Genomic DNA, 24793 nt, shown 5'->3' on the forward strand with positions numbered 1-24793 from the left:
GTAACTTTTGGGGGATTGAAAGTAAATCTTGGTTGAAGCCGAGCAACTTTTGCTGGATTTATGATGGTCTAAATGAACTTGCATAACTTTTGGTGAACCTGCACAACTTTGCAGGGATTAACGGCAAGTGTTATTTTAACCTATACGACATTGAGGTGGGGATTTTTGTGAGATTTACCGTTTCCATTTGTAAATTTTACGACACGTCTTACTTTAACAAGTGCAATTTTACCGCATTTTCAGTAATTCGTACATTAACCTCTGCAATTATCGGGGTGTTATGATACTCTTATCTTAAACTTAGGTTGTAGGGGATTTACGGTAATTCTTATTCCAACCTCAGCAGTTTTTATGCGTTTTACAGTAAGCATACCTGCAACACCTTATGGGAGTAAACTATGCAACTTTATGGGATTTACATATGTAACTTGAGGAATTTGTTGGGTATTTACGGTAAGTCTTATTTCAACCTCTACACTTGTGGCATTACCTCGTTAGTCTCAATTTGACTTGTGCAAGATTTATGGGCTTTAAGGTAAGTCTTATTTTATACCTTGCACAATTCAACCTGTGCAACTTTCAGGCAGTTTCTGCTCTTACCATTGACAAGTTACCGGCAGCTTTTCTGGTTATTACAGAGGGGAAAGTATGAACACAGGTGACTCCTCCCACATCACACGAGTCAGCCAGTGAAAGAAATTCAGCGCAGTTTAGCGAGTTGGCGTGCAGTAGAAAGCGCGCAAATGAGCGCAAAAGCGCTTACCTGGGCGAGATGTCGCAGCCCTGTTGCATGAAGGCGCCCAGGGAGAACCAGAGGGAGTTGAAGATGCCAAATTCATTGGGGGGCTGGTCGCTGGGCGGACCGTCGGTGCCCTCTTCGGGCTCCTCGGTGTGCCACTCGTACGGGCTGAAGCGGCTGACCAGGAAGAGCACCACGCTCACGCCGATGTAGGCGAACACGATGCACATCCAGATCTCATAGGCCAACGGGTCCAGGAAGGAGAACACCCCCGGTTTAGATTTTTGGGGCTTTTTGATCATGATGGAAATGCCCAACGACATGAAGGGCTTGGAGAAGTCGATCACCTCCTCCCGGACCAACGTGATTGTCAAAGGGGCCACAGCGATTTCCGCTTTCTGTGGAGGTGGGAAGGAAACCAGAACGGTCAGAAAAAGGCAATTGGGATTTACGCTGGTCAAATTTTCAGAGGATTCACGGCAGTTTCCTTGTAACTTGTGAACATTTTCAAGGATTTACGGTAGTCGTGTGCAATATTTATGGGCTTTATGGCAGCATCATTTTAACCTGTGCAATTTTAATAAGATTTACAAAAGTCTTATATTAATTGCACAGATTTTGGAGAATTTTGTAGTCGTCTTACTTATGCATAAGCAACAATTGGGGGATTCACAGAAGACATTTCCGACCTTTGTAACTTCTCAGAGCTTTACGGTAGTCTGTTTTTAATGTGTGCAACTTTTGGGACATTTTTGGTAATCTTATTTTAACCATTGAAATTTTTCAGAGATTTACAGTTTTGTAACCTGTGCAACTATTGGGGATTTTATAACATTTTAATTTTAAGCTGCGTAACTTTTAGGAGATTTACTGTACTCTTATTTTACCTCATGAAATTTCTTGGGGATTTATGGGAATCTTGTTTTAAAACTTTTCAACGATTTAACAGTAGTTGTTTTTTCACTTGTGCAATTTCTAGAGGATCTGTGGTCGTCTTAATTTAACCACTGCAACCTTTCAGGGAATTACGGTAGTCTTGTTTAAAATTTTGGGCAATTTACAGTAGACTTGTTTTAACCTGTAAAACCTTTGGCAGATTTATGGCATTTTTATGATAACCTGAGCAACTTTTAGGGGGATTTATGGCAGCAATTTTTCAGAGGTTTACGGTAGTCGTATTTTAACATATGCAACATTTAGGAGATTTATGGTGATCTTATCTTAACCCGTGCAACTTTTCAGAGATTCATGGTAGTCATTCTGTAAAGTGTGCACTTCTTAGCATCTGTGAAGTCTTCATTCAACCCATTATTTTAACCTGTGTAATTTTTCTGAGATGTCTTTTATTTTAATTTGACCCCATTCTAATGGATTTACGGTATTTTTTTTAACCTGTACAAATTTAAGGGGATTTGTCTTGGTTAAATGTGTACAATTTTTATGGAGTTTAATGGATTCTCATTTTTACCTGCGCAACTTGAGTGATTTACGATGATGTTAATCCAACCTACACTGATTTCCACTTTCAGTTGAAGTTTGAAAGAAAAGGCATTGTGCTCATAAAACTTATCCACATTTCAATCCAACTTGAGACACTCCAAGACCAATAATGCTAAGACAAGGCAAAGACACTGCCAGGAAAGTCTCGCTAATGCCGAGAAGCTAAACAAGAATCATCCGGGGAGGATAAAAATAATGTGTTTACGGCGCACGGAGGCAGAAATTGGACAGAAGAAAATCACCCGTTAGCTGAAAATCCACACAGCAGATTACAGTAGGAGACTAATGGCGGCATTTCCTGGCCTCATCTGCTCTACTGGGGGAAAACAAAGAGCTTTCCGGCCCTGTTTTTGACCACCTGACACGCCGATGAAAGAGATTTAAAAGTTCCCTTATCCTCAGGAAAATAGATGACAGCCGGTGTTAAAAAGACTCGGCAGGGTAAAAGTCAGTGGAGCATTTGGGAGAAACAAGACGAAACGGAGCGATCACCGAGTAGAATCTTCCTGCTGACAGCTTCCGTGTCCTCAGACCTTCCCGTCGGTGGCCTACGCCTTCAGTTGTGACCTTTGCTGTCACACACTGGTGCACACTATTTTATATGCAAACTGTTTTCAGATACATTTGCACTTTAACTTCCAGGTTTTTATTTTTTATTTTTTTTATAGTAGCTGTTCAACTCTTCTTTGTTTGTGTCTGCATGACAGAATTACACTGCCCCGAGGTGACCAAGGGCGCTAATTTGCATAATACTGCGCTGTCATGGAGTTCACCGACCCATGACTGGTATCTAGGCTGGATGAATATCCAGAGCCACTTTCAAGCTATGCTGTTTGAAACACTATCATGTCAAAGTCAGCAGAAGGCGCTGTTCAGCGATAACTTCCTTAACTTGTACAAAAATTTGTCATTTCAGATGACATTTACATGACCTCAGTTTAGTAACATGGAAGATCGAAGATGGAGAGAAAAAAAAAAGTGTAACTTAATTTCATCTCGTACTACGGATGAGCTTTCTTTAAAGAGAACTTAACTGGACATGTTTGGTTGCACAGTGTCCGTAAAAGTCCAGACTGCACATAAATCACCTCCTCGCTGCACTCCAACTCAATTACACTCGGACCTCCCCGTAATTGCGGCCGGTGCCTTGAATTACTGAAGCTAATTTGGGGGTGGGGGGAAATCTCAAAACACACACAAAATGGCTGAGCATGAGCAAACGTGGGCGGGGTAAGGGGCAGGAATTTAATGATGGTGCGACGCGGGTGTTTAATTTTGCATGAGCTCTGATGGAAACTTAAAGCGCTTCATTAAAGGAGAGACATCGGGAGAGTGATGGATTAACGCAATTAGTCCAAAAGGAAGCGGAACAAACATTGATTTCACTTGGCTACTTATTTAACCAAGAAGCAGTGAGAACGCATACGTTAGTCATTTGTATGAATAAGCATGAATATAGTAGAACCTTTCAAGTTGTGTCGCGGGATATTGCCGCGACACGACATGTCTTTATTTTATTTACCTTAAGTAGCTACAGATGAATCTTGATTTAACAGACAGAAAACAGTGTCCAGTCCACTCCACTACACTCAAAATTCCCCTTTGTACAGTCTGTTCCTTCCAGAATTGGCACAATTTGCCATCACAGACTGACAGTATAGACTAGAGCAGGCTAAAAAAGTGCGCCAAAGTGGCGGCCATTTTTGTAGGGGCGACTTTCCCTATCAAAGGCAATGCTAACAAAGACACGGAATGAACCAAATGGCAAAAACTAAAGTTGATAAACATTGTTGTTAACGAAATAAAGCTTTTTTTTAAAAAAAGAAAAAAAAAACGAAAAACAAGTGAAAATACATCTTACATTTGTTAAACTAATTATAGCGAAAATGTCCGTTTTCATCTTTGTCAATTGAGATACATATAAGCTTTTGGGGCTGATTCTTATTTTGGTATTGCTTTATTATTATTATTATTATTATTATTATTATTATTATTATTATTATTATTAATAATATTATTATTATTATCCATCCATTTTCTTAACCGCTTGCTCCTCACACGGGTCGTGGGGGTTCTGGAGCCTATCCCAGCTGGCATCGGGCAGTAGGCGGGGTACACCCTGAACTGGTTGCCAGCCGATCGCAGGGATTTATTATTATTATTATTATTATTATTATTATTATTATTATTATTATTATTTATTTGTAATGACAGAAGTCCGTTGAGAATTGTAGTTCATTACATTCATTCCACCTTTGTGTTGAGCTTTTTTGTTGAGCAATAAATACCCTATAAAGTTAAAAAACTAAATCTAATAAAAACTATAATGAAGCATTTAAAAAAAAAAAACTAACCAACTTGTTCTAAAAATTAAAACTGAATTTAAAAAAAGGTCAAAACAAGCTAAAAAATTATTCTAATGAAAAATCCAATACTATCGTATTATAAATCTGCACATGTATAGCAGCCATGGCACACAAGTGCTAGTCGTGTACACCTCTCTCAAACATGCTATTTTTACAGTATTTATTTATTTATTTTTTAATATTCATTTGTTTTGACTTTCGGCATTATGGCCTAATGCAGAATCTGGTGAAGCTATACAAGATTTTTTTTGTGTTTTTTTTTTGGACAAGATTGTTAAAACGTTCCGTCTCACCCCGTACACCAGCTCCCCGACCATGCCGTTCCAGATCTTGGTCTCCGGGTCCCGGGCGCCGTACTTGCCGTCGGGCACGATGGAGATCTTGTACTTGATGCCGATGTGTTTGGCGATCTCGGAGGCCAGGTCCACGCAGTAGCCTTCGTACTGGTCGTTGCCCTCGTACATCTCCCAGTTCTTCTTCAGCATCACGTAGGGACCCTCCTACACAAAAAAAAGAAAGGGGGGGACGGGGTTGGGGGCGGGGGTTGGACCACAACCAGTGAAGCGCACCGTCAGACGGACACACGTACGGACAGACGGATGTCACACGGCAGCAGACGACGACAGAATGGCACAGAAATGTTGGCAGGTTACGACAAGTGGTCAGGAAATGGAGACGACATCCTTTCGTTTTGAAGTCTTTATTTTGCAAAATAGACATCAGTAACATTTAGGTGGTTAGGGTAGCATGTTCTGAGAAATTTTTGTCACGTGACCACTACATGTTTCACAAGCATGTAACGTTGTCGTACCGCAGGGTTTATTTAAAGCTGCACGTCAAGCAAACAATTACCAAAATGAACACCGACGGAGAAAGCACTTCGGCTTTAAATCTTACGTCTTTAAACAGTCACGTCCTGCTGGGTGATGCACTTTTTTACCCATCCCCCCGCTGAGGTACAACAAAAAGAAAAAGAAATAAGCCACGCACGAGTAATCGGCGTGGTGGCCTCATGCTGCATATGTGCAGCACGTTGTGGGGGAAAAAAAAAAAAAGTCATCAAAATGGTAATGCGGATGGATGATACACAGAATCAAAGAGACGGGGAGGGAAGCATGACTAAGCGGAAAGCGGAGGTAAAGCTGATGGCAAGTGAAAAATGAGCTGCCGTCAGACGGAGTGACTGCGGACAAATTTTCAGTGGTGGCGGATCGGGAGGTGTTGAAGGTTTCTGGATCAACACAATCCACGAGTCGCCCAAATGGAACGCTGGCCTTGCTTTGTGCCCTCGTCTTACCAAATAAATGACTTTTGTCATACAAGGCCAACGTCTACATTTTGAGAACAAGGCGCAATTTATTCCAGTGATTTATTTTTTTTTTTTACATGGCCCCGAGTTGCTACAACAGTGGTGTCAAATATACGGCCCGTGGACCAGATCAGGCCCGTAAAAGGGTTTCATCCGGCCCGCGAGATGATTTTGTAAAGTAAAAAAATAAAAATTGTAATGTCGGACTAATTAATCAACCGGCTACCATAAAACATATAAATTTGTAATTTCACAAGCAGTCCTCAGATGAGCAATGCAACTTGTAAGGGGAATCGTCGTCCTGGATGTCATTATTTTACATACAACTTAAACTACGGTTTGTTTAATTATTATTTTTTTTGTAATCATACACCGACATAAACGTGTTAAATAGGACACAAATTCAATTACTGGTAACACAAATAGATATGACAAGGATTAACATCCTTATACACATCATTAAATGCGCCACGCAATGCATTCTGGGAACAATATATATGCAAAAAAGGTTGATTTAACACGTCCGGAATGTATACCGGCAAAGTGTTGCCGCATTCCATTTGCATTCGTGTTATTTTTTCAGAACAATATGATTACAGGTGAGCGCCGTAATTTAGGGCTGATCCACGAAAATCTGCGTATAAATGACGGCAATTGTTTTTAAGTTATATACCGTTATTTTCCCGATACGGCCCACTTGATAATATATGTAACTCGATGCGGCCCCTGAGCTAACATGAGTTTGACACACCTTGTAGCAGCTACAAGATAAAACACTCGAACATTGAATCTATAACCCCTTCCAAGCGGCTTCACAGGCGGTATCAGAGCCGTAACAGAACCAGAGCTGCATGTGAATTCCGCTCTTCCCATAAAAAAAATGGCACCAAGCCAGAATGGGGTGACTTAACAATCTTTGGAGGTAGTATTAGAGCTGTAAAAGAGGCATAAGAACACTTTGAACCTCTTTCACCTGTCTGTAAATGGCAGAATTCCCTCACCTGTTTTAAATATCACTCACTGTTCTATATAAACAGCATCGACACGGAATGGCAGAGAGAAATTTTACACCTGCCGGTAACACTGTATCATTGGAACAAATACAAAATAGCGAAAGGAAGCTGACCTGTATTTTCCACTTTCTGAGGTACTATCAAAAACATAATCGTGGTGAGAAAGGGTCTGTATCCCCTTTTTTTCTTTTTTCTAAATGACTGTAATAGGTTGCATCACATCAGAAACCTGAATTCAACCTGTCAATTCTTCGATTTTGAGGTGTCATATCAGAACCGTAACAGAGCAGAATGGTAATTGCAGCCCGTTGTACAATTATTGTCAATAACATTTTCTCCTGTTACTGTTTGGTATAAACAACACCAACACAGAATGGCGGGGACAAAGTCAACCTGGCAATTTACCATGTACGGTGGTAGGACCAGAAGCATGTCTTTTTAGCCACTTTTAGAGTGAACCGACCTTCTTTCTTTCCGGTATTGATGGTGTGTGTATTTAAATCAGGCATTGTTCAGTGCATTTATTTATTTATTTATTTATTTATTAATATTATTATTATTATTATTATTATTAGTAGTAGTATTCTTAGTATTAGTATTACTATTATATTATATATTATATTATATATTATATTATATATTATTATTATTATTATGTATTATTAATTTAAAGTATGTAGTCTATTTGAAGTCAGGTTTTTAGTTGAAGTATTTTATTTGAAGTCGTGTTTATTTGAAGGATGATTATTTGAAGTCAGGCATTTTTTTAAGTTATGTAAATGAAGAGATTTTTAGGGTGAGGCATTTATTTGAAGTATGTTGTTTATTTGAAGTCACACCTTTATTGAAAGTGTGTTGTTTATTTGAAGCCAGGCATTTATTTGCCACACGTTTGTTATTTATTCAAATGAAGGCATTTTTTAGGGTGAGTCATTTATTTAAAAGGTATTTATTTGAAGTCACGCTTTTTTTGAAAGTTTGTTTATTTGAAGCAAGGCATTTATTTGTCACAAGTTGTTTATTATTTATTTAAATGAAGGCATTTTTTAGGGTGAGTCATTTATTTGAAGGTATTTATTTGAAGTCAGACATTTATTTTAAGTATGTTGGTTTTTGTTTTCTTAAGTTTGGCATTTATTTGAAATTTGTTGCATCGTTTGAATGAAGGCATTTTTTATAGTGAGGCATTTATTTGAAGATGTTTAATTACAGTATATAGTTTTATTGAACTCAGGCATTTTTTTTTAAAAGTATGGAATTTATTTTGTTTGTTCATTTGACCATGACCATCAGTTATATTATATATGTTGAGCAATCAGTACGGGAGTTTAGAACCCCCATTGCTTTAAATTAATTTCGTAATTAACGTCAAATTTTCTTGCAGAAAAAAAGTTGAATTTCTGTGGTTCCAGTGTACTTTCAAGAGTCTCTATACCACAGCTGTTACAGCATACTAACGAGGAACATTTCCTTTACGATTTGCTTTATGTATGCACGAGAACAATCTCATTGTGTACGGCAAAACGCTGGAAGACAAACGGAGAATCCGGCTGATTTCACGCGGATTTCAAGACAAAGAGAATTTTTTTTTGCAAAGACAGCTTTAGTCGCGCAGATTCTTCCCGGTGTCGCTTATAATCGCCTTAAATGAATAACGCCTTGTTTTCCCTCTTCCTTTTCTCCGTTAGTCACAACGGCGAAGGATTCACCGCGTGATGACGGAAAAATTTATATTGAGACCACTGATGTCACTTCTACGAGTAACACGTTGCATGCACACGTTACTCTTATCGCTGTGACTTGGGCCCTTAAACTTTGACTGCCATGGTGCAACTTGACTGCCATTGGCTGCTTATTCAGTGACTCTTGATGTCATTGGTCGAAAGGGGTGTCAGTCATTACCCCGGGTTTTCACCGGATGCGGTTGCGGTGCGGTTGCGGTGCGGTCCGGCGACGCAAGCAATTAGATTACATTCATTCGAATGGTGCAGTTTACACCGCTTGCGGGTGCGTTGCGTGTCGACTGCGTCTCAGCTGCGGCGTGCCGCAGGCCTTCCGCAAGGATAGACCTATTTTCTATTTTTGCCGGACGCCGCAGCGGTAGGCCTCCAGCAAATGGCAAGCTAGCACAAAACACATCGAGCGGGACAGGAAGACCGACGCAGTTTCAAAATAAATTTCCGGTTACCTTTCAGAATAAAACACTCGCCAGCTCCTATTTCGCAAGCTTTTCAGCAAAACGTGACGTGGGCGTCGCCGGGCCATGTGCTCATTCACGGTTTAGACACCAGCGAACATGGACGAGGAGAGGTTTATATTGGAGGTGGAAAACCACAAGAGACACGTTGGGAAGTGGGCGGCGACGGAGCTGCCGGACCGCAGCTGTGCGGAGCCGGTGTGGATTGACAAAAAAATTGACCCGTCCGGAGCACGCAGTCAAGACGCACCCCACCGCAACCGCACCGCAACCGCATCCGGTGAAAACCCGGGGTTACAGCAGCACCACTAAAACAACATTTTTTCATTGATTCACTTTCTTTCACTAACATTCAAATTAACAGTCAATGAATTCATTCATTCATTTTCCAAACTACTCGCCCTCATTTTTCCTCAAAATTTTCTCTGACTGTTTAGTATGTAGTAGAGTAATGCCGGGGTGTGGGTGGTTATAGCACAACGTCAAATTAACACATTACTTCAAATGAGGGCCTCAATGTATACCATTACCTCAAATAGAGAACTGACTTCAATTAAACTATTTAAAATCAATCAATCAATCAATGCCTGACCTCAAATAACCTTACTTCAAATAATAACCTAATTCTATCCATCCATCCATTTACTTGACCGCTTATTCCTCACACGGGTCGCGGGGGGTGCTGGCGCCTACTCAGCTGGCTCTGGGCAGTAGGTAGGGGACACCCTGGACCGGTTGCCAGCCAATCGCAGGGCAAACCTAATTCTAATGTCAAATAAACAAACTCTCCCCTCTAATTAAAGGCCTGACTTCAAATAACATTTTTACTCCAAATAAATACCTGGCCTCAAATAAAAACTAAATTAAAATAAACAAAGAACTTCAACTAAATATATGATTTCAATCAAAACTTTAGTTCAATTAAATACCTTACTTTCTGAAAATCAATTAACAACTCCCTTCCAATAAAGACTTGTCACCTGACTCAAGTAAATGGCTTACTTCTAATGAATGCATGACTTGGGGGGGAAAAATGTGATAAATAAATGCCTGACTCAAACATACTTAATGCAAAACAAACAAAAACTACGGAAGCGTAGAGCTGCCAATGTGGAGTAAACATTTTTGGCTGGCGAGTATGTTCGAACATACATGCAAATATGTTCGAACGTATTGAAATATGTTCGAACAGTCGCAAATACGTTCGAAAATACGTTTTAACATGTTTGCAAATACGTTTAAACATATTGAAATATGTTTAAACATACTCGCAAATATGTTTGAACGTAGTTGTAGGCTACATGCTACAAAGTGAGCATACCTTCCAATAATGCTGTGGTACTCAACTGCGCAAGCACCATACCCCGTTGCATTATGGGGCGAAAAATGACGAACCCAAATCATGCACGGCAGACATAATAAATCGTAAAAGTTACAAATGAACACTGTTGTTTGTCTACTTAATTTTCTAATGAATTGGTAATGTGGCCCAAATGCCTAAAAAATGCGGTTTTGTTTTCACTCACGCATGCGCAAATAATACCATGTGGCATTATGGGAAGGTATGCTAACTTTGTAGCATGTAGCCTACAAGTACGTTCGAACATATTTGCGAATATGTTCAAACATATTTGCGAGTATGTTCGAACGCATTTGCGAGTATGTTCGAACGCATTTGCGAGAATGTTCGATCATATTTGCGAGCATGTTCGAACACATTTGCGAGTATGTTCAAACATAATCGCCAGCCAAAAATGTTTACTCCACATTGGCACCTCTACGCTTCCGTAAAAAACACCTTCCTTTCAATAAATGCTTGACTTCAGATACAAATAACTTCCTTCAAATACACATTATGCTTCGATAAAACACCTAAGCTCAAATAGAGTACAAATAACTGTTTAAAAAAAAACCCTTCAATAAACATTTTCGCAAATTGGCTGCAAGATGAATCATGTCGCAGTCAAGTCATGCACTCCATTTGGTTCCATACGCGATTAATCTACACAAACTCTGGTGACGAAGATGAATGAGTGCATGTCGTTATGTTTACGTTAGCGTGAAACTAACTCGCGGGCCACGTAGTACATTTTTGCTGACAAATTTACGCAGTCAACACAATAAAACACTACTTGTCACCAACATGCCAACGAGAGACAGGAAGCGAGAGCGGCACATAAGCGCGATTACGCCACAATTACTCCGTGTAATCCACCGCAAATCTCACGGAACTGAGCAACGTTGAAGGTAGTCTGCACCAATTGACAGATTTACAGCAAAACAGGAAATGACTCTGACATTCACAGTCTGCTCGGCGGAGACGTTCCGTGGAAAAAAACAAAAAACAAAAACAAAATCCCAAATCGAAGGATGCTGTGATCACAATACGGAGCGTGAAATGCGTGACACACAAGGACAAAGAGAGCAGCGTGTTTATCCTCTTTTCCTTCCGTTTGCATTTCATTCTCCTCTCAAGTGGCTCCGATTCCTTTCTAAACGGGGGGGTGGGGCGTCCATTTGTGAAGGTTAGGGCTCGTCTTCTTGTGTCATATCCCGCTTGCTGTCCAGCTGGGGGGCTCAGTTTCTTAAAATGGCCTTCCTCACCGGGGGCTGAAAAGAGGGGAGGATTGTGCTGAGCTGTTGACCCCCAAACCTCCATTCATTCCCGCGCCTCCGCTTGGCCGTTCCATTTCAATTCACCTGCCGTGCAGAAAAGGTCTGGCCCACTTTACACTCCAAAAAACGGGCTGAAATTATGTTAACTTATTCCCCCCGCCACATTGCAGTTATTTTATTTTTTTTTACAGTCCGAATTTAGTTTCACGTCTTTGGTGTAGTACCACATTGTGTCACATCATGGGGGGCAGCACTGAGCTCTAATGGAAGAGGTGCATCGTAATTAAGAGCAAGAACAAGAGGAGAGAGAAACTGTTTGCTGCCCCGTGATAATTACAGTCACATATATGCTACTTTCTGTTAGCCTGTCTATTGTGTTTCACATTATGTAGTAACATTGAGCTAGCATATTCATTTATTTTTTTATTATTTGGTTTGGTTGAAGATTTTGGTGCTTAACACATTTGCTCCCAACAACGTATTTTATAGATTTTTTTTTATTTTATTTTTTATGCCAGAGCATACCGAAGGCCTTGATGAAGCCTCTGAACTAAAGAGAATGCTTGAATCAATAGTAGTTGTTACAAAAATGGCCATCAGGTGGTAGCAGAGTATAATAGATCAACCAGGGCCATGTTGCAAAAAACTCTTTTCCCTACTCTTTTAAACAGATTTTTGAATCATGATAAAATTCCAATGCTATTTGCTGCAAAACAGAAACAGATAGAAATATACTTTTTTTTTTTCCCGATGAAAGAAGAGATGCTAATCTTTCTTTTGGTAGGTTCTACGTATTTATAACAAATAGATCAATATTCTACGGGCCTTGCAAAATCAGTCAAAATCTAGTAAAACAGTGAAAGGGGGTGCTTCAGTCAAAATGGCTGGGAGTGAAAGATTAAATATGAAACATTTAGTTCTTTTTGGTTTAATTTATAGTAAACTTCACCTGGGTGTGACAAATAAGCACACTTTAGGGATACAATAATAAGTATGTTTTAATTAGTTGAAAAGTGTTTCTAGGCAGATTAAAAAAATCCTACAATGTCTTTTTAAAACGAGTGTTTCTATGCTAGCTACACATATGGAATTATGGTATGTCTTGCATTAAGATACTCATAACCAATGACAAAATCTCCATAAGTTAAGCAAAAAAAAAAAGAAAAAAAAAGCTGAAAGTAATCAAGCTTTTTTTTGGCGGGGCATTTCTTTGAAACAGCAATAAATGAGCAGCCATATTACAAAGGTACAAACAGCATGTGGCAAAATTGCAAGTTGTCGTGTAAATACCGAGTGCAAATTAGCAAGAATGAGGGATACAATTGCAGCTGGCATCATAATTTACCACCCGTGTCGGGTCCCCTGCATTTCCTTCAGGTGTTATTAAGATCTGTGCGCTTTTTCTTTTTTTTTTTTTTGCGGCAAATTGCAATTTACGAGGCCTCTTGGCGGTACAACATGTTCTTAATGCGAAAAGCGGAACATGCAGACAGGCTGTCTTACCATAATGGTGGTGACCACCACGGTGCGGTTTTCCATGCCAGACGTGTCGTTGGGGAGGAGTGGCGAGTCCTGGATCAGCACCAGTTTGTCGGCGTCGTTCCAGTAGCCGATCTGGAGGGGAAGGCAAGATTATACAACTACTCAAGGATAATCATCTTCATGTTGTCTTTATTCACACAATGGCACAGATTGCTGGCCATTTATTTCAAGTAAGGCATGTACTTGGAGAGAGGCATTTATTTAGAGTACATTTATTTGAAGTAAGGGTTTAATATGGAGCAAGGTGTTTATTTGAAGTGACAAGTTTTGCAGAAAGCATTTATTTAAAGCAAGTTGTAATGGATGAGGCATTGATTTTAAGTGACACTTTTTAACATGGTTATTTGAAGTAAGGGATTTATTTTATGGTAGATTTTATTTGCCGTACGTTGTTTGACGTAAACCTTTAATTTGAAGTAAGGTGTAAATATGTGCAGTTATCTGCAGTTAGGAGTTGTATGTTACGTGAGACACGGAAGGATGTTTACTTGAAATAAGGCATTATATGAAGCAATATTTACTCAAAGATGTTTATTTGAGGTAAAGAATTTATTTGACGTAAGAAGTTTTTTTATTCGGAGTAAGGATTTCATTAGAAGTTAGCCCTTCATTTGAAGCAAGGTTTTTATTTGAAATGATGCATTGCCTCAGAACTCATTTGCTCCCAAAAATGTATAAATATGTTCTATTTTAATTGTTTTATGTGTCCCTAAGACGTCTTTATACGTTTGTTTGTTTGTTTGTTTATTTTTTATACTAGAGCATACAGAAGGCTTTGATGCAGCCTCGCAAAGAACGGTTGAAGAAATGGTAATTACACAAACGGCCAACAGGTGGCAGCAGAGCAAACGAGATCAACCAGAGCCATGTTGAAAATAACCCCCCATTACTCTGAATTCTAATTAGATTTGTCAACAATGATAAAACTTAGCTCTCTTCTAATGCTAATTTCTGCGAAACGGAAAAAGATATAAGTACACTTTTTTTTTCCTGATGAAGGAAGAGACGTTATTCTTTCTTTTGGTAGGTTCCATGTTTTTATAGTAATAGAACACAATATTCTCTGGGCCCTGCAAAATTGGTCAAAATCCAGTAAAACAGCCGGGAGCGAAGAGGATTGTTTCTGTGATAATGGCTGGGAGTGAATGAGTTAAGGTATGGTGGGGATTTTTTTTTAAAAAAATAGTAATAATAATATAATAAGGTGTTTGTGTGAAGTAAGGCATTTATTTGAGGTTCAACATTTATTGAAGTAAGATTGATTTGAAGTCAAGCATTTATTTGCAGTGAGGTGTGGATTTGAATTAAGACATTTATTGATGTACGGCAGTTCTTCAAAAGAAAGATTCAGGGGAGGTGTATGTAATGCTTCAACATGGGTGGAGCCAAACCCAACGCCGCTCACTGATTGGTCGACAGAGAATTGTTACTTCGACGTTGTGATGGAGCGTTTAGCGAATGCTCATCATACAAAGATGGCTACAGTTTGTCTACTTTTACTGATGGAGGTGTTCATTTGAGGTCAGATTTTTTCCTTTTTTTTAAATTTTTTAAATTTTTTTATTTATTTTTTATTTTATTTTTTATTTTTTTACTGAACTTGTTTCAAGGGTGATTCTGAGTTTTCAATGACGTTGTTAGCCAAACCCGGAATCTGTTCCACGGTTGGATGACACCCAAACAAAGAGAGCGAAAGGGCTGTGAGCGTCCGCCACCTCCAGCGGGGATGATTGAGGAACATGTAAAATGTTGAGGGAGACCAACGCACGCATGCGTGCACTTGCACACACTGTGTGTGTCCTAACGGGACCTTCCCAGTGTGAGGGAAGACGGGCCAAAGCAGCGCTTGATTAATGGCAGCTCCCTGCCCGCTCCGCCGCCCTGCGCGACGTTTCCATTGCACCTTATTTTCCTGCATCCGCTCACCATCGCTCTCCCTCTTTTTAACCCCCCCAAACACACACACACACACACACACAAAGCCACCCCCACTTTTTTTTTTTTTTTTTTCTAAAAGAGCTCAGAATTGTTCATTCGGTAGTCTTACCGATTCAACGTCTTATCATCATTGCTCTTTTTTTTTTTTTTTTTTTTTTGTGTGTGTGTGCGTGCGTTTGCGTATGTGCGTTTGCGTGCGTGCGTGCGTTTGCGTGCGTGCGTGCGTGCGCGTGCGTGCGTGTGCGTGCAAATACGTATAAATTTATACTCATTAATTCACCTAAAGCCTTATAAATATCCCATTACCCTTCGCCTTAACCAGGTACTTCAGAATCTTGCCAGAGTCGTGAGGTTTAAATGGTCAGGAGACCAGAGAAAAGGTCAGAAAAAAATAAAGAGAAAAGAAAGATAAATCAAAGTGAAATCCAGCACCGACCAAACACTTCCTGCCTTCCCCATGATTACAAAATCAAAGTCTTACGCCAACACCGGAAGCCTCTAAATTCCAGCAAATTTAGCGAGATCTCAAGAGCCCAGAGGAAAAACTAAAGAGAGGAAGGAGGGAAGGATCGATAAGGCAGAGTGAGATCCATAGAAGCCAGTACATCCAATCCATCAAAGTGAAATCCAGCACCAACAAAACCCCTCCTGCGTGGTTACAAAACCAGAGTCTTATGCCAACCCCAGAAACCTCAAACTTCCAATAAATTGAGATCTCAAGTGACCAGAGGAAAAACTAAAGAGAGGAAGGAGGGAAGGATAGATACAGCAAAGTGAGATCCACAGACACCAGCACCCACCGATTCAAGGGGCTGTGGGAGGGAGAGGCTACTTCTGTTGAGTTTCAGTAGATGCTGGTGCGACGGATCTGGCATGCATAAGGACCACCACCAAAGAAAGAAGCCGTCAACTGCGGTCCAGCAAAGCGAGCACCGCCCCCCCCCCCCCCCCCCCCCGAAATCCCCAGGCCGCGGCAGCACCTGTCATGTTTTGGTTCTGTTTGGGGTAGGTTTTGCTTTGTTTTTGTTGGGTTTTGAGTTTGTCATGTTTATGTTCTGCTTTTCTTGTCTTCCCTAGTCTCGTTAAGCCTTGCCATGTCCACCTGTGTTTGCCTGCCCTTCCTCATGTGTCAACCAATCAGCTCCCCCTTCCCCTTGTGTCTTGCCCAGCTGTGTCTCGTCGTGTGTAATTAGTGTGTGTACTTAGTCATCGGTTTTCGTTTCAGTTCTTGTCGGTTCATTTTTCCTGTTTCCCTACGTTCTTGCTTGCCATAGTTAAGTCTACTCTTGTATAGTTGTTCCTGTCGGTATTTTGTTATTCTTTGTCACCAAGCCTGTTTGCCACTTTAGTTTTTTGTTTGATTAAATTGACTCCTTTTGAGCACCTCTGCCTCCCTGACTCGTTCCACCTCCTGCACTTGGGTCCACCACCACGCTTCCGAGCCCTGACAGAATGAACCGACCACGAAAGGACCCAGCAGGGAGCCGGTGCCGACCGGCACGACGTCGGCCAGCTCCCAGACGCCATCAGCCTGTTGACCAACCCCGTTCCCTCTGTGTAGGTTCAGCTTTCTTTTCTGGTTCTTGTGTCTCCGTGTCCTCCTCACCCGTTAAAGCATATTTACCCAGTTCACCTCCTGGTGATTCCCTGTACAGTTATTTAAGTGATTCTGATTTTGAGCTCACAGACACCGAGTTAAACTATTCTGATTTGGGCACCAGTCTTTGTTCACCTAGTAGTTCCCCCAGTGCACTTCCTTATGACACAATTTTGTCACCCCACGTTTTTGTTGACCACGTTCCCGAGTTTGATTTTTATTCTGACTTAGAGGATGAATGTGAAGTGAGTGAGCACACCAAGTTTGGTTTGAGTGCGAGTGAAAGCTTTTATAGTTTTTTGTTTGCACGTTCCCCGTCAAGTCCAGTAGAACCTGTTTCCGCATCACCTTGTTCCTCGTTGTCCCAGGCACCCCGGTCAAAGTCACTTACACCCCTTCCTAGTCTTGTTTCGTCTGTTGATGCACCCCTTAACTTAGTCCCTGGTGTGTCTCGAGTTCCCCGGTCCCTTGGTCAACAGGCTGGTGTGACTACAGCCCCAGCTTCCCGCAGACAGAGGAGGAGGAAGAGGCAACCCAAGCCGCAGCCTGTGCCGCTGCCGCCGCAGCCCCTGGCCGCTTCGCCCGTGCCGCTGCCGCCGCAGCCCCTGGCCGCTTCGCCCGTGCCGCTGCCGCCGCAGCCCCTGGCCGCTTCGCCTGTGCCGCTGCCGCCGCAGCCCCTGGCCGCTTCGCCTGTGCCGCTGCCGCCGCAGCCCCTGGCCGCTTCGCCTGGGCCGCCACCTCCTGTTCCTCGTCAGGCGGCGCATGGAATGCGGCCGCCACCTCCTGTTCCTCGTCAGGCGGCGCATGGAATGCGGCCGCCACCTTCTGTTCCTCGTCAGGCGGCGCACGGAATGCGGCCGCCACCTCCTGTTCCTCGTCAGGCGGCGCATGGAATGCGGCCGCCACCTTCTGTTCCTCGTCAGGCGGCGCACGGAATGCGGCCGCCACCCCCTGTTCCTCGTCCGGCGGCGCACGGAATGCGGCCGCCGCCCCCTGTTCCTCGTCAGGCGGCGCATGGATTGCGGCCGCCGCCTCCTGTTCCTCGTCAGGCGGCGCATGGATTGCGGCCGCCGCCTCCTGCTCCTCGTCAGGCGGCGCATGGATTGCGGCCGCCACCTCCTGTTCCTCGTCAGGCGGCGCATGGATTGCGGCCGCCACCTCCTGTTCCTCGTCAGGCGGCGCATGGAATGCGGCCGCCACCTCCTGTTCCTCGTCCGGCGGCGCATGGATTGCGGCCGCCGCCTCCTGTTCCTCGTCCGGCGGCGCATGGATTGCGGCCGCCGCCTCCTGTTCCTCGTCCGGCGGCGCACGGAATGCGGCCGCCGCCCCCTGTTCCTCGTCAGGCGGCGCATGGATTGCGGCCGCCGCCTCCTGTTCCTCGTCCGGCGGCGCATGGATTGCGGCCGCCGCCTCCTGTTCCTCGTCAGGCGGCGCATGGATTGCGGCCGCCACCTCCTGTTCCTCGTCAGGCGGCGCATGGGTTGCGGCCGCCACCTCCTGTTCCTCGTCAGGCGGCGCATGGATTGCGGCCGCCACCTCCTGTTCCTCGTCAGGCGGCGCATGGAATGCGGCCGCCGCCTCCTGTTCCTCGTCCGGCGGCGCATGGATTGCGGCCGCCGCCTCCTGTTCCTCGTCCGGCGGCGCATGGATTGCGGCTGCCGCCTCCTGTTCCTCGTCAGGCGGCGCATGGAATGCGGCCGCCGCCTCCTGTTCCTCGTCCGGCGGCGCATGGATTGCGGCCGCCGCCTCCTGTTCCTCGTCCGGCGGCGCATGGATTGCGGCCGCCGCCTCCTGTTCCTCGTCCGGCGGCGCATGGATTGCGGCCGCCGCCTCCTGTTCCTCGTCCGGCGGCGCATGGATTGCGGCCGCCGCCTCCTGCTCCTCGACCGGCGGCGCCTGGCCAGCGGCCGCCTTCGCTTGCACCAGTTCCGGCGGCGCCCGGCCAGCGGCCGCCTTCGCCTGCACCAGTTCTGGCGGCGCCCGGCCAGCGGCCGCCTTCGCCTGCACCAGTTCCGGCGGCGCCCGGCCAGCGGCCGCCATCGCCTGCACCAGTTCCGGCGGCGCCCGGCCAGCGGCCGCCATCGCCTGTACCAGTTCCGGCGGCGCCCGGCCAGCGGCCGCCATCGCCTTCGCATGCATCAGTTCCGGCGGCGCCCGGGCAGCGGCCGCCATCGCCTGCACCAGTTCCGGCGGCGCCCGGCCAGCGGCCGCCATCGCCTGCACCAGTTCCGGCGGCGCCCGGCCAGCGGTCGTCATCGCCTGCACCAGTTCCGGCGGCGCCCGGCCAGCGGCCGCCATCGCCTGCACCAGTTCCGGCGGCGCCCGGCCAGCGGCCGCCATCGCCTGCACCAGTTCCGGCGGCGTCCGGCCAGCGGCCGCCTCCAGCTCCTCGTCTGGCGGCGACCATCCCGCCGCCCCCTCTGCTACTCGTCGGGCGTCGAGGACGCCCTCCTGACCGGCCCCGCCGGGCCCTCCTCGTCGGGCGTCAGGGACGCCCTCCTGACCGGCCCCGCCGGGTCCTTCTCGTCTGGCGTCCGGGACGCCCACCAGACTGGCCCCTCTGGGCACTCTTCGTTTGGCGTCCGGGACGTCCACCAGACTGGCCCCGCTGGGCACTCTTCGTTTGGCGTCCGGGACGTCCACCAGACTGGCCCCGCTGGGCACTCTTCGTTTGGCGTCCGGGACGTCCACCAGACTGGCCCCGCTGGGCACTCCTCGTTTGGCGTCCGGGACGCCCACCTGACTGGCCCCGCTGGGCACTCCTCGTTTGGCGTCCGGGACGTCCACCAGACTGGCCCCGCTGGGCACTCCTCGTCTGGCGTCCGGGACGCCCACCTGACTGGCCCTCTGGGCACTCCTCGTCTGGCCACCTCTAGGCTTTTGGCATTTTGTTTGGTTTTTTTTGGACTGCCCTCGATAGTGGGCCACGCACCCTCCCGCCTGTTTTTGTTGTTTATGGACCTTATGGGACATCTGGGAGCTGTCCCTTGAAGGGGGGGTACTGTCATGTTTTGGTTCTGTTTGGGGTAGGTTTTGCTTTGTTTTTGTTGGGTTTTGAGTTTGTCATGTTTATGTTCTGCTTTTCTTGTCTTCCCTAGTCTCGTTAAGCCTTGCCATGTCCACCTGTGTTTGCCTGCCCTTCCTCATGTGTCAACCAATCAGCTCCCCCTTCCCCTTGTGTCTTGCCCAGCTGTGTCTCGTCGTGTGTAATTAGTGTGTGTACTTAGTCATCGGTTTTCGTTTCAGTTCTTGTCGGTTCATTTTTCCTGTTTCCCTACGTTCTTGCTTGCCATAGTTAAGTCTACTCTTGTATAGTTGTTCCTGTCGGTATTTTGTTATTCTTTGTCACCAAGCCTGTTTGCCACTTTAGTTTTTTGTTTGATTAAATTGACTCCTTTTGAGCACCTCTGCCTCCCTGACTCGTTCCACCTCCTGCACTTGGGTCCACCACCACGCTTCCGAGCCCTGACAGCACCAAGGCCACCCCCAAGCCACCCGAGCGGACACCGGTCGGCGAGCCGACCCAGACGCCCGGAACACCCCCGCCCCAGCCCCGGCCCACACCCCCGAGCCCAAGGCCGCAGAACGAGGCCCAGCGGGCCCCCACAGCGCCCCACCGGTCCCCAGCCCCCATCCCCCCACGACCCCCCCGCACCCCACCCAAACCCGCCACCCGCCACGACCCAGGCCCCCCCACCCCCACTTCTTGCGCCCATTCAAACTCTTCTCGTCAAAAAAAAAGTGGCTGACAAGCTTATTTGGAAGTAAGGTGTTTATTTGCAATCAGTATTAGTATTAAGCTTGAAGTCGAACGTTTATTTGAATAAGATGTTTTTGGGGAGTAAAGTGTTAATTTGTTGAAGGGAGACGTTTATTTGGAGTAAGACATTTATTTGTAGGAAAGTTTTTATTTAAAGCCAGAAATGTAGTTGAATTAAATGTTTATTTGGAGTAAGCCATTTATTTCAAGTCAGGCATGTACTGAAAACATTTTATGCACATTTTATTGGAAGTAAGACATTTAATTGTAGTAAAGTTATTTAGCTGAATTAAGTGTTTATTTGAAGTAAGACATTTGATTAAAAATAATCACTTATTTGAGGTAAATCCATATGAAGTCAGCAATTTACTTTAAGTAAGGTATTTTTATTAGTCACAAGTGTACCTGAAGCAAAACATTTATTTGGAGTAAGGTGTTGATTTGAAATGAGAGTATAGAACTGAGCATTTTATTTGAAATTGTTTATTTCACGTCAGGCAATTATTTGAAGTAAAACCTGTATTTGAAATAAGCCTGTTGATTTGAAATCTTTTTATTTGGACTACAGAGTTGGTTTGAATGTAGCCAATTAGGAAGCAGGCATTTTTTAAATAAATTTTTATATGGAGGAAGCCCACCCCTACCCATTTTCCAAACCGCTTGCTCCTCACAAGGGTCGCGGGGGGTGCTGTAGCCTATCCCAGCTGACTTCGGGCAGTAGGCGGGGTACACCCTGAACTGGTCGCCAGCCAATCGCAGGGCACACAGAGACGAACAACCACTCACACTCACACCTAGGGACAATTCGGAGCAACCAATTAACCTGCCATGCATGTCTTTGGAATGTGGGAGGAGACCGGAGTACCCGGAGAAGACTAACGCAGCCACGGGGAGAACATGCAAACTCCACCCAGGAAGGCCGGAGCCTGGACTCGATCTTGCGTCCTCAGTACTGGGAGGTGGATATGCTAACCACTCAAACACCGTCCTGCCTATGGAGGAAGCTTTTAATTGAATTTGGCTATTCATTTGAAACCATGTTTATTTCAAGATTGGCATTTATTTGAAATAAAAACCTGTATTTGAAGTAAGCCTGTGGATTTGAAATCTTTTATTTGGAGTACAGAGTTTATGTGAAGTTATCCAATTATTTGAAGTATGGGGTTGTGTGAAGTAAGGCATTTATTGTACGTGTATCTATTTTAGGTAAGATTATTTGAAAGAATGTTAATTTCAAGTAAGGCGTGCATGTCAGGTAAAAGTGTAAGTATATTCGTTGTAGTTTATTTCAAGTTAGATGCGTACATTAAGAATAAGGCATTTATTTCCACATAATTTCTCACTTAAATAAGGTGTATATTTGAGGTAAGGCATGGCCTTCTTAATGGGGAACCGCACGAATACTATTTTTAGACCGCAAGGCCACGTGACTTCAGCAGGTTAAACCCGGAAGTGGGTCAGAAAGAAGCTCGCTCATTGACGAGCCATGCAAATAGTGCTTGTTTTGTTCTCGTTTATCTCCGGACAAACAACATGCCGAGTAAACACAGCTGTTATGGACCTAGCAGAAACCACTCCAGACACTACAACCGTCCACATATGAAGGATGTATTCTTTATTCGCTTCGCGAAGCCAAAAATTTAGAGTCATAAATGTGAACGGGGATCAACTTGTGCGGATGTCCAAAAGAGCAGTTTAACGCCAGTGAAGTGAAGCCTTTCACCTCATCACCTCATATGGAGTCAACATTTTGTTGGGGGCATGCATGCATGCTTCTAGATGACAATCCTGCCCTTGCCGGCCACCGCCATCCCGAGAAGGAAAGCGATTGTCTTTATTTTTTATGTATTTTTTTTGTTTTGCGTTTGGCACTATCCCGACTGCAGGGACTGTTGTCATAATGAATTGATGAGGAAAAATGCTAAAATGGTGTTGCCACTGTCTTGCTTACCACCTGGTTTTTTATTTATTTTTTGCCTTTCGTGCAGCTGTGACATGTATGAAAATTAATCCACTAGGTGTTTTCTAAATTAAGGAAACCGGTTTATAAGCGGGAAGGATCTAATAATTGAATTAATTGCCCTCAGTAGCGAGTAAGCAAGTGTTTCGGCGGTTAAGGTGCATGAGAGTTAATGAGAAAAGATGGTGGATGTGATGTGGGCATAAAGGAAGCGTGGCGTGAGGTTTTACCCGTCTGGGTCCATTATTCTTCAGCTCAAACACGTCCATTGTGTAGTTGACCCTGCGGCCATAGTGGTCAAACTGGACATTACCTGTTAATCCCTGCAGCCGCACCTAAATGCAAACGCATGGAAATGAATTCAGGTGAGGTGGATTTTTCTCCCCCCCCCCCCAACAACGTTGGACGTTGCTTCAGTCTCACCTGTTTGAGAGTACGCTCCATGTCGATGCCCTGGTTCCACGGGGCGGCGGGGTTGGCCAGGCAGTCGCCGGCATTGCCCCGTCGGGAAATGTCCACCTTCTGCCTGCGCAGATTCCGGAAGGCCTCCGCCATCACCATCACGCCGTCGTACGTCAACGCCGAAGTGTACTGGAAGGTCAGATGGAGCTGTGCTTCAATTTTGCAACTCCAAACAGGTAAGAAATCCACATTCCAACAAGAGATGATCACGTGCTGATGCATTCCTTTGCGTGTGGGAACATTTGAACATTTTGAAGCAGGAGCATGTACGCGTTGCACAGGAAGTGACATATCAGCCGCCCACTTATTGTTCCTTGCCTGAAGACTGTGTGACTATTTGCGTTTATTAACCATCCATTACACCTCCCCCCCAACTAATTGAGGGGACTGAGGAAATGGTGCAAAGATGGAGAGTGAGTGTTTAGCCCAAGCGGGGAGCAAACAGCCCGGCTTTAATCATCCCGACTAGCGGGAGTTCATCAGCTTGGCTTCCGGCTGCCGCTGACTCCTTTTCATTAGCCCGCAGCTCGCCGCGACATTATTGTTCTCTGAGCGTGCCCGTCGTCCTCGTCCTCTCCGTCACTGCGACGACAAGCCCACAGCGGCTACTTACATACGCCACACGCAGGCCCTTTTATTCGGGGGGAGGCCTTTAGTTGAACAAACATATTTTACTACATGAAGTAATATTGTTATATATGTAGTTATTAGGGATGTAACGGTATCCAAACATCACGATACGATATCACAATATGAAGGTCACGATACGATAATTATCACGATATTGTGGGGGCGTTGGCGATATTTAAAAAAGATCACAATATTGTAAAAAAAAAAAAAAAGAGAGCTCATACTAAAAAAAAGCACAATATTGTGCTTTTGTACATAACAGCAATGCATATAAACCACCTACAATCTCGAATAATATTGAGTCACTTACTTGGTAAGGCAAGCACACATTGATCGCTTCACAAGCTAATTAGGTTCCCCTTCATCTGTCAATTAGCATAGATTTTAAACATAGAATGCCCAAACATCCTTAATAAAAATTAAATTGCACAAATAAACTAGCCACTAGAGGGTGCTAGAACTGCACAAATGGAAATCAACCTGACTTTTTCAACAGATGTGTTCCTTTTAAATATTGTGAACATGATGGCAACGATATTGTGGCAGTTTTAATATCCCGATCAGTGTTTTAAGTGGGCCAGAACGCACCGATACGGAGCTCCGACACTTCTAAAAATTGCCCTTGAGCGTTCAGGTACTTCTTGACATGCAAAGAACGTACTATCAGCGTTCTGGTACACATGACAATGCATTTTTTGATTCTCAAAAGCTGTTAGGGCGAACATATACTATACGACTTGCATATAGTATAGAAAACGCCTGCCTCTTTCAGCGTATTTGCGAGACGGTGCAGGAAGATGGCTTCACGGCACGCACTGAACACGGAAGCGCTTGCTGGCCGCGCACACCCCTCGTTGAGAAGCATTATTATTATTATTATTATTATTATTATTATTATTATTAGTAGTAGTAGTAGTAGTAGTAGTAGTAGTAGTAATAAATTTTAGGCCAAATTTCTTTTAGTTTGTACCTTTGATTGGATCCTTTGTAAGTAAATGTAACGATTATGTCAATAAATATTTTACTTATGGTTATACTCAACCATTTCAGGGTGTACCCTGCCTACTGCCCGAAGCCGTCTGGGATAGGCTCCAGCACCCCCGCGACCTTTGTCAGGCGTAAGCGTTTCAGAAAATGGATGGATGGATGGGTAATAGTCAAACA

At 44.5% G+C, this 24793-nt stretch overlaps 1 protein-coding gene across 3 annotated transcripts in view; it reads right to left on the reverse strand.

The window, feature by feature from the left end:
- Positions 1-24793, reverse strand: part of LOC144006754 (glutamate receptor 4) — a 114333-nt gene that overhangs the window by 26466 nt on the left and 63074 nt on the right. For 2 of the 3 annotated variants that reach the window (XM_077505772.1, XM_077505771.1), the window contains exons 7-11: positions 22961-23128; positions 22768-22872; positions 13244-13354; positions 4899-5105; positions 764-1137 (exon numbers count right to left, since the gene is read on the reverse strand). In XM_077505772.1, the coding sequence (XP_077361898.1) occupies positions 764-1137; positions 4899-5105; positions 13244-13354; positions 22768-22872; positions 22961-23128 (965 nt within the window). Of the gene's footprint in view, positions 1-763; positions 1138-4898; positions 5106-10862; positions 11735-13243; positions 13355-22767; positions 22873-22960; positions 23129-24793 lie in introns of those variants that run through there. The other variant, XM_077505773.1, reaches the window with a different exon arrangement.

The sequence above is a fragment of the Festucalex cinctus genome, chromosome 18, assembly GCF_051991245.1.
Source record: "Festucalex cinctus isolate MCC-2025b chromosome 18, RoL_Fcin_1.0, whole genome shotgun sequence".
Classification (NCBI taxonomy): domain Eukaryota; kingdom Metazoa; phylum Chordata; class Actinopteri; order Syngnathiformes; family Syngnathidae; genus Festucalex; species Festucalex cinctus.